The sequence below is a fragment of the Glycine soja genome, chromosome 15, assembly GCF_004193775.1.
Source record: "Glycine soja cultivar W05 chromosome 15, ASM419377v2, whole genome shotgun sequence".
In the NCBI taxonomy this organism is placed as follows: Eukaryota; Viridiplantae; Streptophyta; class Magnoliopsida; order Fabales; family Fabaceae; genus Glycine; species Glycine soja.
The window spans coordinates 16,955,225-16,968,997 of NC_041016.1; the positions used below are offsets into that span (position 1 = coordinate 16,955,225).

Below are 13,773 nucleotides of genomic sequence, written 5' to 3' on the forward strand. Positions count from 1 at the left end.
AATGAAGCATTAAATATGATAGGAATTACATTAATGATGTAGAATTTAAAACAAGATAATTTTCTAAATTTTATTGATAATTGAAGATGAGGTTATTTAACTCCATTTTTACTTTGGTCAATCAGACAAATCCTTGGTAAGAAAGATTAAATTTGTTTAATTGATTATAAATATTGTTATATAAATTTCTTAGGAATATGAAAGTAAATGATATATTTATCATAATCTTTAATCATTTATCTCATTAAATAATTTAATGAGTAAAGTGATATTTTTATCGTAATTAAATTTGTTTTTTAATTTGAAAAACTTAGATTTTCACTTCTCCCATGAGAATATTTTTACGGAGAACTTGACAAAAAAATTCTAAGAAAACATTCTTTTTTGGGAATTTATGTTTTAAAAATCAAACAAAACATAAGAAACTAACATTCGCAAGTTTTCCAAAAAGCTAAAAAAATTTCTTGTACAAAATGCCAAGTAATACACACATTTTTAAAAAATATGGTAAAGTATTGTAGCTTTATTAGTTACACTGTACAGTTACAACTATACGTCAATTTGTATATTTATTTATTGAGGTTATTATTAATAAAAATTAATATTTTGTAATACTCTAAAAGGACAATAATTTAAGATACAAAAATATTTTAAAAGTGACAAATAAATTAAAACGAAAGAAGTAATAATGTTAAATAGTGCAAAGTAGCAAAGACATGCTATCTTAATTCTTATAACTGATAATTAAAGCGGGGCGCATCAATACAATACAATACAATATGTAACTATGAACTATCAATATATGATCGTTATTTATGTCTGTGATACACACAATTCAGGCCATGATATTCTTACGTGATTTACAGCAACTTCTAACTTATTTAATACATCATACCAACCCAACTAGGAGCAATTTTCATTATACAATGACACTTATCTTTAAACTCTGAAGCATGACAAGGTGGTCGTCACCAGGGACCATATTCTTATGCAATTTATGCCACAACTGGATAAGACGCACAAGTTGCAACACCTGAAAATAAAAAATTACCAAAATCAATACTGCCAATTGGTTCATCTTAGCTTTATAAACTCATAATTTCAACTCTGCTATCAACAACTCTAGCAAGCCAAAGTTGAGCCAAGATACTAAAGATTTAGAACTTTCAATTGTTCATTTGTTTTAAAATCTGAAGCCCTTTACTATATATTCCAATCATCAAACCTGTAAAGGGGAATTGATTGAAGTTATTTTTAAGTTTGGTATTTGTTGGAGGCAGGGTCTGTAGGAGAAATTTAAATGTGTTGTACAGACATTGGTTAGACCATAGAGCGGTGGCCCAGGACTACTTAATAATTTCTGGGATAGGCGGGGTTGTTAATGGATACTTACCACACATGTTCTTCCCCAATTCCATTTTGAAGTAGCCATTCTCACCCCAACTTTCTCCCCATGAATTTTTTATGAGCCAATATGGGACGCCATTTTCAACTCCATACCCCACAGCAAGGACGGCATGGTTCACATCCTGCCAAGCAAAGCAAAATTCAGATTTTGATATCTCTTTAATAACCAAAATGAACATGTAAAATACATGGAACTAGGACATTTCGAACACATGAAAACAATTAACTAACTTCTGAGATGCTAATATAATACTAAGCATATGATGTATTACAAAGAAAACAAGATCATATATTGATATAAGAGAAAAGCTACCAATATATTCTTTTTCACATTCGTCAGTCACTACTATTAGTAGTTGAAATTTATTGGAAATCATAATTTTTTATGATCTCAATTCTTATTTAATAACTCTTTCTCATACTTTTGTTTTCAATAAATATTAACCAACAATAGTGTGTTAAAGAGTATATCACTAGTGATCCTCTTTCATATAAATTGTCACAAAGCATAAACTTGTAGCAAACCATTTTGTTTTGAAAATTTTATTAGGTACTTGATTTGACTATCAAAAGCCAGGTAATCATTTATACAACTCACCTGGGAAGTGCTACCGCAAATGTCACTAGTGTAAACTCCATTCTCGTAGAAATGGAACCCATTCACCACCTGAAAGGCCACACTAACCGGCCGAACAAATGCAACTGCATGTTTTAATTCATTCTCAGCACCCTGTACACAAAACAGAGAATAAAAAAGAATTAGAAAATCACATGTAATGCCATCGAGGTGTGAGAGTGAGACCAAGAAAGATTTGATTGAAAATTAGTCATCATCGAAATTGGTGAATACTCCGCACTAATGTCATGGTTAAAAAAAACTATTTTTTTGGATCAGAAAAAAAAACAACTATGAATAATAAAGCAGAAAACCCCAACTCATCTAGAGGAGAAATCAGATAAGTCAGTACCAAGGTGATATTGACCGAGTCAATGACTTGAACGGCAACATTTTCAGCTGAGAATTTGCATACACCATCTTTTCCAGTGTAGGGGTATGCTTCCTCTGTCTCAAGTCCTCCATTGTATTTGATGTACTCAAAGGCTTGTGATGGCAACCCACCATTACAGCCAAAGTTGTTGAAACGGCCAGCACAATCCACTAGCTGCTGCTCAGAAAGAGAGATACTCTTCCCAAATGCTTGTGCATAGGCTGCTTCTAAAGCCCCAGTTGTGCTGCATTATGCCAGATATCACAGTTAGAATCATGACAAATTAGACACTGTACCTCATTCATTCATTCCAAAGAGTTCTTTAGAGTCCAAAATAACCTGAATGTCCAGCATGATCCGCAGCTGCCTTGATCTTTAACATCACTCACTATTCCTTCTTTCCTCCAGTCTTTCTATACACATGGCCAATCAAATACAAATTTGAGTAATGCTATAGTCTTCTATAATATCCTCCAAATATTTTGTAGAAAAATTAAGCACCAATTAGTCGTTAACATTACAAATATGTTATTTTAGTTTGTTTGTGCTTTTAGTTTCTAACACTATTAAATGATGATCATTTTCTTAACCAAAAACAATGAGATGGGGATTTTCACCAATGGATCACAAACACAACACGGAAGTAAGTTTGACACCACATTTAACCGAAAACCATAAGGGATAAGGTTTGTGAGTCCTTCTTAGGTATATATTGCTCAAAGCCTCAACTTACCTATTCCTATCCAATGTGGAACTTCCCAATTACTGCAATAAATTCCATGAGGAATACACGATTGCTATTGAGTGGAACCACTGAAATGACGTTGGGAACTAATTTGTAAGTGTGTGAAGTAACTGCCATGCTTATGTCAAAAGTCAAACATTTATTTGTTATGATAAGAGGGGGGTTGACAGTGAACAAGAAATGTTGATATTTTGGTACTTTTCATGTTTGTTTAATTTTTGTTGCATGGAATAATGCTTAAAGTAGAGTTTTGAAAATGTGGTGAGGAGTTTGGTAACGTACCGTGGGAGGAAGAACAGCATCAGTGAGCTTGTGGTTGCCGTTAAGAGTGGCAGAGCAATTTTGGGCAGCGCCTAGTCTGTGTCTTTTGAACTCCTCCCAAGTCCAATCAGCAAAATCTGTTTCATAAGATAAACAAATAACGTTAAAACCTGTTTCAATCCAAAACCCTTTCCCCTCCTCTCTCCCTCTCTCTGTTTTTCCTAGAACACCAAAACCAAACTTGAGCACTCACAAACGTAGAGGAGTATTCATTGAGCTGCCTAAAGTCCTAAACTGTCATGTTGATGTTTTGGGTGCATGACTTTGTATTCATACCAACAATTATTATAATGGGACGTTTGGCACCAGAAAAGTTTTTTATGCTTGGAAATCATGTTTAGTGAGAATAAATAAAATTTGTTGAATTGATTATTGAAAATCTTTAGATAAATTTTAGAAATCAAAGAATTATACATATTTTTATCATTTATTTTAATTATTTATCATATTATTTAATTTAATAAAAAATAATAAGATATTTTTAATATAGTAAAAGAAAAATTAAATTTTAAAAAAAAATCACCTTTCTCTATAAAAAAGTTTTCATCAGAAACTGATTAAAAAACATTCTCTCGTATCAAATGCCTTCTAAAATTTATAGGAGAAGGTGATCATGTGGGGGTAAATCCATCTATATTTAGCCAATCCCGATCTGCAACTTATGGTGTAAGTAGACTAGTTTCAATCTTCTCATAACACAGCTTGTCAACAAGCCGAAAGTTCATGCTTTTTAATTTTTTCTTTTATTTTCCTTCACTATAAATTTCTGATTACTTGAATTCGAGAAAATCAGTCACAAAAGTTAAACTCAAATATAGAATAAAAATCATTCAAATTTTCCATTAAATAAATAAGTGTGTTTATATTTTCATTATTTGCTATCTTGATTCTGTGATAAATGACTTATTTTATTTGGATACTGTTGATAAAAAACAGTAGAGAAGTTTTTTTTTTTTTTTAAAAAAAAACACACACACTTGTAATGAGATAGTACTCTTTAATTCAATAATGATAATTAAATTCAAGATTTTAAACTGGGGACTGCGGTCGTGTGAGTATACAAGAAAATTTTCTCTTATTATGCAGAGATAAAATAAATATTGAAAAAAAATAAATTTCGTCATTTTACCTATCTATGTATTATTATATTTGAAAAATGTAAATATTATCTAAAATAATTACATTTTGTTGTAATCTTTTAATTTTTCCATCAAATAATTAAAAGAAATATTTATTGTCTTTTTTCTTTCATTCTCTAAACAATGCATAGTAGGTCAACGGTAACCAAGATCGGATCGAATGGTATGATTCTCATATAATTATACTATCTCTTAAGCACATGATTGGATGCATGTTCCATTTTCATGTCCTAGGTAAGTGCCTTTAGTAAAATGTTAGTAGACGATTACTCAATCTCTTAACCGGCAGATACCCCATTAAAAAAAATAAGAAAGAAAAATGCCACTATGCTATGTGCCACCTAAGAATAGAGAAGATAAAGAAAATAAAATATAAATTAAATTATTTATTTGATTCCTAATTTGATGGTCGTTATTTTTTTAATCTTTATAGTTTTAAAAACGTTTTGCTTTAATTCTTATAATTTATATTTTAATTTTTTTTAATCTATATAATTTAAAAGTCTAGTTTCTATAATTTATATTAATTTTTTTTAATTTTGTAATTTAAAAATTATAAAGATTAAAAAAATAAAAATCATAATTATAAAAACAAAAAAATCACTTAAGCTAAAAGAGAATTAAAATATAAATTATAAAAATTAAAATAATGAATTTTAAATTATAGAAACTAAAAAACTAAAAATCATAAATAATTTAACTTAAAATATAAATATAATAAGATTTATGATATATATAATTATTTTAAGAAAAGTAGGTGAGAGGTCAACACTTTGAGTCACATGTTACGAGAGTCCGATCACACAGCCAGATCAAAATCCAAGAACAGAACCATGGAAGAAAGAAAGAAGAAGGAGAAGAAGAGTAAGTAAGACATACGATTAACAGAGAGAGTGTAGGGCAAGCGGTTCTTGTTGTGGGAGCGGATGAACCTGAGGTTTTGCGAGAATATCTCGTACCTCTCCCTCATCTCTTCCTCGCTTCGGTAACTCTTCCCGAACCTGCTCATGAACCTAGCAAACTTCAGCGCGCGCCGGCACTGCCCTATCACCCGAACCACCTCCGCCTCCACCCCCGCCACCATTCGTATCGGGTTCGCCGCCTCCTCCACCCACGACGCGCCCGCCGCGGCGCACAGTAGCACCGCCACCGCGCACCACACCACTGTGATCAACCGCGCCATCTTTTCTACTCTCTGTTGCGGAATCTTCAATGGGGTTATGTTATGCTTTTTATGATTGCATTTTATTGATTATATATTAGTTGTCTCGGGACCACACTACCCCTCCCTCTGCTTATTTGTTTACGATTTTGGTTTTTGATATTTTTAAGAGGTTGGTGTCTTGGTGATGTGTTGCATGACGTGGTATATAGTTATAATATTTAGACACTATATTATTATCCAACACCTAAAGACATAAAGAAAAAAAATATAAATATAATATAATTTATAATATGATAAAAAAATAAAAATATTAATAAGATATTTAAAATAAAAAATAATTTATATATCTATTATCATTTGAATGACTTATTTTTTTTCCATTATTTTCTCGCTCAAAATGTTTACGTCTTAAGAGAGGTATCCAAATATATTGGCCCTATTATCTTGCTGTCATAGTCACTGTTGCACCCGAACTGTTGTAACCTACTACTTGATATTTTAATTTTCTTCACATATTTCAAACGAATCAGAGAAATATTCAAAAACCTTTAAACATAAAAGTTTGAATATATTTTTCTTTCCTGTAATTTAGTATTGTTTTCGTTTTCATTAGTTTTATTTTTCATTTCAATCATTTTAAAATGTGTTTGTTTTATGTTTTTATTCTAAAAACGTTTTAAATAGCGCTTTAAATTATAAAAAATGCTTTAAATAGGAAAAAATATTATTTAAAGTATTTTAAGGATAAAAAATAAAAAAAATATTTTAATAGAACTAAAATATTTTCTTTTTACATGGACGTAAATGAAAACACACACAATTACATGACAAAAAATATATTTAAACAAAAAAAAACTTTTGAAAATACAGTAGAGTTTCCTATCACTATCAGACATTGAAACGCATGTATAGAAACATGTATAGAAATATAGAAGTATTATTTTTCATAAATTTAAGAAAGGAATAAAATTTATATTACTTTTTTATATAAAATTCATATTATTTCTATTTGTAGATACTTAGAATTAATTTATGAAGACAATGATTTATAATTTTTTTTGTTTCTAGTAATATTTGAGTTATATTCTTAATTTGGTTTTGCAAAATTGCAATTATATGCTTATTGGTGTTTTATGAATTTTTTATACATACATATATTGTATTCTATATATTTTAGAATAATTGTATAATTGTATCATATTTATCTATCTATTCATTTATTGCATACACGTATCATAACTGTGAATCATAGATTGTATAACGATTATTATAAGCGTTTTAGTCGTACAAGCAACTCTATATAGGCACAACGAAGATTTGTCGAGTTATAGAAGATATAACCTCTGCTTGGATGACCAGATGTAGACAATAATAAACCGTGGGAACCATCCAAGTGTACCAATTGATGTTCAGCTTTCCTAATAGTTCAATATGGCAATGCTATTCCTCGGGCAAATAAAGTATATTATTTGAAGAGAAGTGTTACTACTATATTCTTTAGTCCAGTCTTAAAATTACGAGAAAATCATTGGATGTTATGTGAAACTTACTTAATTTTATGATTTTTAATAAATTTTAACTAATAACATATATAAAAAAATGTATTAGAAAATACGATGCATATATGTTTTTTGAAAAAGATGTAATTGAATATATATATATATATATATATATATATATATATATCGTTTGAAATCTTAGTACAATGAATCTAGACATGGAAGTCAATTTTCAAGAGCAGCAATAGTAAAGCCAAGTTCAAATCTTGATAAAAAGTTTACAACATCTCCAATAAATTTGGGGGTTTCTCAGCATAAGTTTTGAGAAACTCTTACCCAATTTTTATGTTTCTAATAGTATTATGTCATTTTTTGAATTTTGTTGTCCTACACTGTCATGTCATCTTTAAAAATCTCTTATCCAATTTTGATAAGAAACTTAAAAAAAATTATACTTTTATATTTTTTATTTTCACTTAATTATATTTTAAATAAAATAATTAATTTAATTTTTAATTATTACGTATAAAAATATTAAATATGAATAATTGATGAAAATTTACACTATTCAATTTTTTTTCTAGTAAGTTAAAAATAACAAAAAATACATAATACATAATAATATTCAATTAAAAAAATGAGAATTACGTAACATTAAAAAGAAATACGTAATAATGAAAATGCATTTTACATAATAGTAGATAATTAAACACAATGACATTGAAAAAAAAAACATAATGATGGAAAATATGTAATGTTACATGAAGTTAATTTTCATTATTTTATTTTTTGAAACCCTCTCAAATATGTTCAACTAAACCTGTCTGAAGTTGGTGGTGATTTTCTTTGTCATGAACCTTTGCTCTCATTTGGAGGTATGTTGATCTGAAACTAGAGTGAACACCCGAACATACTTTGTTTATTGACATGTCATTACCTTTATTATCATAATCAATATGATTTTGATATTGTGTCGTTCGTTCTCAACAATCATGTTATGCAATATGATACATGCATAAATTATATTCTTCATTCTATGAGCATCTCATAAATGTGTTGAACCAATATAATTGCAAATCCGGATTGGAGAACTCTAAGTGGCATGCATGTTTTACATCATTTCTTGTTGATTCTTGTCGTTGTGCAAATAATTTTCCCTTTTCTCCTTGTGATATTGAGATGGTCTTCACAAATGTAGTAAAGTCTGGATAAATTTTATCTACTAGATAGTATCCCATATCATATTGGATTTCATTCACTATGTATTGCATTGCGGACACACGTCCTAACAAAACTTCATTAAACACATTGGATGCATTTAACACAATAATGTCATCATTTGAATCCACAATGCCAAAAAATGCATGTCAAATCCACAAGTCTTGTGATGTCATGACTTCAAGAATAATTGTTAGGTTGTCATAATCACCTCAACAAAATTGACCTTTCCACGCAATTGGACAATTTTTCCATTCTTAGTGCATACAATCAATGGAACCTAACATACTTGAAAAGCCACGTGTCACTCCCCTCTGTAGTAGTCTTTCAATGTCTTCGTTATTAGGCCTCCTTAGGTACTCATCCCCAAATATTGCACATATTCATGATACAAATCTATGTAAGCATTCCACTATAGTGGTTTCAACAATTCGAATATATGCATCCACATCGTCAGCAAGTGAGCCGTAAGCCAATATATGAAGAACAGTAGTACACTTCTGCAATAGTGATATGCCCTTTCTACACGTTACATTTATCCTTATTTGGAAATACTCGTTATGATTGTTGGGGGCCTCTACAACTCAAAGAACACATGCCTTGACATTTGAAACCTTCTTTGGAACTAAGTATTTGTGTATACAAGATTTTCAGAGAAATAGTCATTGAACAATTGATCATGTAGTTCCTCATGATTCTGACGTACTACCTTTCTTCTTAATTTGTGCCTACAGGTGACCTCAACTTGTTTATGGGTCTCAAGTATCAACCTTATGACTTCTTCTTTTGTGTTGTCTTCAAGTTCCTCATCTATCATTTGATCCAAAAGTGTATCTAAATTGATGTTTGGATCCATTATATGGATAATTGAAGTGTTGGAAATCAAAGAAGAATATTGTGTGATTTTTATAAGAAGATGTGAGAATAAGAAAAGATTGCACAAGTTATATAGCATGATTCATAATAGCTAGTCTTCTAACGTCTACTTTTGTAACTAGTTTTGAAATGACTAGTTTTCCAATAGTTAATTTTGCAACTACTAGTTTTTCAACGTTTAGTTTTGTAATGAATAGTTTTCCAATGCCTAGTTTTGGAACGCCTAGTTTTTCATAATGAGACTAAGATCAATGACAAATATTACATGACAATTTAATTTAAAATAAAAATACAACAATGACCTACACAACTTAAATTAAATAACAAACACAATATTAGCCTAGACAACTAAAATTAAATAACAAACATGACATTGACCTATTCATTTAAAATCCTTGCTTCTACCTTATATAGTCACAATACTTTGCGTGGTCTTGGAGTTGTTTCTCAGACATGCCAAATGTGTCCTCTATGACAATTTCATACTCCAAATGTCTCTCATGTTCCTATAGATGCCTTTCATGTGCCTTCTTTAACTCAAAAAGTTTTGTGATGTTGGTACTTTTATCCTTCATTGCACTTTCTATGCCCACCAGATTGAGATTGGTAGAAGTACTCACATCTCATTTTCATTTGCTCTTCCTTTTTGCTGCATTTTGTTTTATTGGGCGAGACATTGGTAATATCATGTCATATTCTTAAACTTCAATGGGTGTTCCTGGGCTAGAAGACGAAGAGTATCCACCTGAAACAAAAAATTTGGTTCTCTTTGAAGAGTTTACCATAAATTTTGCATCGAATTTTGGTTTATCTTTCAACAACAACAAGGCATGCTCAACTTCAAATTTTTACCGGTATCCTACGAGTAAATCATATGTGCATCAACCATGATATCTTCCTCTTATGATTAACTGCTTATTTATAGCAATCGTTAAATCATATCGTGCTCTTTGTCATTGTTATATTGATCAGTCCATGCCTTAGCTCATAGTTTTGGTTCTCCAAGTAAAGGAGCACAATACTGGTAGTGATTCCCACCACGAGGGTGAGATAGTCCTGCAAGATGCGCTCCAGTGGGCCAACCACATTGCCGCCATTACCACCATTTGCTTCAACCATCCTTTTTCTCCTTGTGTTCGCATTGTTCATGCGACAAGCTCTTTTGATCTCAGGATTATGCTTGGGAATTTCAACCTTTTGATATCTAGTTAGCATAAACTATCAACACAAAAAGAAGGATTAAAATGCAATTGGCAAAAAAAAAAGAAGAAAATTAAAATTAAATTGCAGTAAACATTCATAATTCAAACTAGGATAAAATAGAACAAAATAGATAAAAACAAATAAAAACAAGTAAAGCAAAAAAAAAATATGAACAAAAATTGCTCAATGTACTCAAAATCAATTATTCGGGAACTATGCAACTAGTCCTTGACAGCAATGCCAAAAACTTGATACATAAAATATGTTCACTTAGGGAAAGCATATCCTACGCACAATAACAATGGACCTAAGTTTGAATATCATACCTAAAGGACTAGTTGTGTTCCCATAATAAACTAAACAATTTGATTTTAATCAATAGTTGAGAAATGTGTTAAATTACCTTGTCAGAATATAGTACTCTAGAGCAATCAGAGGCAATGCAATGAACTTATCAGATAAGAAGGCCTAGGGCTATGATGAAATCATGCCATTGAATTCCCTCAATTATACGTTAATTGAATTCTCAATGTTATCAATTGTTAACCACGCTTAAGGTTGTTAAAAGGTTTTGGTCAAACACTTCCAACAGTCTTTCTCTTGATTTTGTTTTAATTTGGTCAATTAAGAAATAAATTATGAGGAACATAAGTGCATAGAGAATGACGATAAAAAATCCCTAAAATATGTTTGGTTAATCGCCATTCTAAAGGATTCACTTGTTCTATAATTGCATTATTTATATAAAGCATATCACAAATGTACAAATAACTAAAATATAGATTGATAAATTCTAATAAGAAATTAAGCACGATAGAACAACAAAATTGAATGAATAAAGCCAATTTCAATTAAGTAAATTAGGGTTCATCTGTAGATTACATCATAATCCTAGAAAAGAGGGGTTTAACCAACCATGGGCACAGACAAGCAAAACAATAACCTCAGATACATGAGAAAGATAAAGGAATAAGAAAAATTACAATCAGAAGTCCCCACAATCTTCCTTGCATTCTTTATAATCCAAAAGAGCTCTCACACTATGCCTGAGTTACTCATTGAGTCAAATTTCATACACAGAGCAAAACATAAAACAAACCCTTTCCTAAATCCCCTTTTATAAAATAAAAAGTGTAACAGAAGCGGGGAGGATCATGGTTGTGTTCTCAAAGAGGATGGTCATGTTGTTTATAAGAGTAATCTTTTTCGACCCTTTTTAAGCTCATTTTCGTAGAATTTTCACATTTTCCAATCCTTGTCCTTGTTGAATCAAACTTAATAAAATTACATGAGTTTTACCAATAAATCACATGAATTGAATCAAAAGCAAGGCACAAACTCTTGTAAAAGAACATGCAAACACCGATTTATCAATAAATTGGTACAATCATTATCTAATTAGTTTTGTTAAGTTGGTGCATGCGGATAATAAATGTCCAACTTATCTGATAGATGGGTACAATAAATGGCTATTTTAAGGAGGCCAACCTCCTATAATGACAATACAAAGTGATTATCCTCATAAGCTTAGCACATTGGGACAACAGATCATCCTAAGGAGCTTAACCTCATAGGATGACAACCCAAGTGTAAACCATCCTAAGAAAGTGGACCTCTTAGGATGATAACATAAGTGCTTACACCCATAGGCTTAGCACTGTGAGGTTGTGGATCATCCTAAGTAGGATGGCCTCTAAAGAGATGAACCTTTTGGGCCTATGACCATACATCAACCTTCATCTTAGGTGGTTGACCTTGATGGATGATTCCATTTGACCATCCTTACATAAGTTCCAACAAAATAACTTAGACACACAAAAAACCTTTTGGGGCTTCAAAATTTGGGCCTACAGGCCACATCCTTGAGACTAAGTACAATACACAAGATTTAGAATGATCATTATTATCCCATCCAACAAGAAAGACAACACCTATAATGAACAACTTTTGTTGTAACATCTCATTGCACGACGACTATTGTGATGAGATCCATTGTGGGAACTCAACGAGTTTAATCACTTTGATGCGGGACGAGTTAAAATTATTTTGAGAATAATTGAGGAGTCGTGTGTTTTGTACAGTTCATAGATAGAGCCTGCGTGCTAAAATGTTTTCTGGGTTGGACCTGAATCAGGAGGGAGAGACCCTAACCGACTCTTCGGAGTGTAGACCTTGGGGGTAAATACACTCAGTTTGAATGTTCCTTGAAGCCTATGCCGATCCCATATGGTTGGAGCATTCTCTCAAAACAGAGTGATCCTGATTGGTCTCCCTATGATTTTACATAGTGAGAGTGATATGACTTACCAGTGTGTGGTCTGTCTTGTCATGTACTCCTAGGCGCCTGACAAGATTTTTCACTAACATAGTACCACATTGCATATATGATTGAGTCTTTGTATATTTGTTGCATAACGCTTCTATATGATTGATATTGATTGGTTGGGTGATATTGTGTTTTGATTCTTGAGTACGTGAATGATGTGAAAATGTGTGAGACGTGTAGTGTTGAGATGTGATGTCACGCGATAAGTGGTGGAATGATGTGAGTTGTATTTAAGTAAGTTGTATTTCATTTATATGATATGTATATCTATGTTGTTTCGTTTCTCTCTATTAGTTAGGAATGTCATAACTTACTTCCTATGTCCTGTTTGTGTTTAGATCCTGTGATGATTTCGAATTTTGTGTTCGTGGGAGCAGATGGTTAGGCGGATGACTATGGAGAACCTCATGCTAGAGGATGCTGGAACACAATGCTCTGAAAGGATGTGACACTAAGACATGAGTTTTTGTATTATCTACATAATGTTATGAACATATTACTTTATGTTATTCTACTGTTTAACCTGATTCCTTTTGTGAAAATTGGATGACTTTATTTTGGGTCAGAGATGTTTTCATAACCTTATTTGATAAGTTTTTAATTTGATGATTAACGCGAATGTGAACCATTTATTCACGTGAGCTCCTTTATGTTTATTGAATAAAATAATTTTAATTAATTCTGCATTTTCATGTATGATATTATATAAATATGTATGTTAAGGTAGAGGGTGTCACAGTTGTTACATGACACCAATTTAACTAACTTTGAGAAAAGATCATATTTTAGTTTGATAAAACTCCTAATCATAATTTTCATATGAAAGTAAGTGTTGATTTTTTGTTTGATTTTCAAATTTAACAATTTAATTGTTCACTTCACTAT

General features: G+C 31.1%; 1 protein-coding gene across 1 annotated transcript; it reads right to left on the minus strand.

The window, feature by feature from the left end:
• Window positions 1-696: 696 nt before the first annotated feature.
• Window positions 697-5,834, minus strand: LOC114387650 (thiol protease aleurain-like). Its single transcript, XM_028347858.1, has 7 exons — window positions 5,481-5,834; window positions 3,424-3,539; window positions 2,736-2,809; window positions 2,376-2,640; window positions 2,006-2,137; window positions 1,394-1,529; window positions 697-1,033 (listed from the first exon to the last, which is right to left on the minus strand). The coding sequence occupies exons 1-7, from the start codon at window positions 5,782-5,784 to the stop codon at window positions 996-998; spliced, it is 1,065 nt and encodes a 354-aa protein (XP_028203659.1). The 5' UTR covers window positions 5,785-5,834; the 3' UTR covers window positions 697-995.
• Window positions 5,835-13,773: the final 7,939 nt, after the last annotated feature.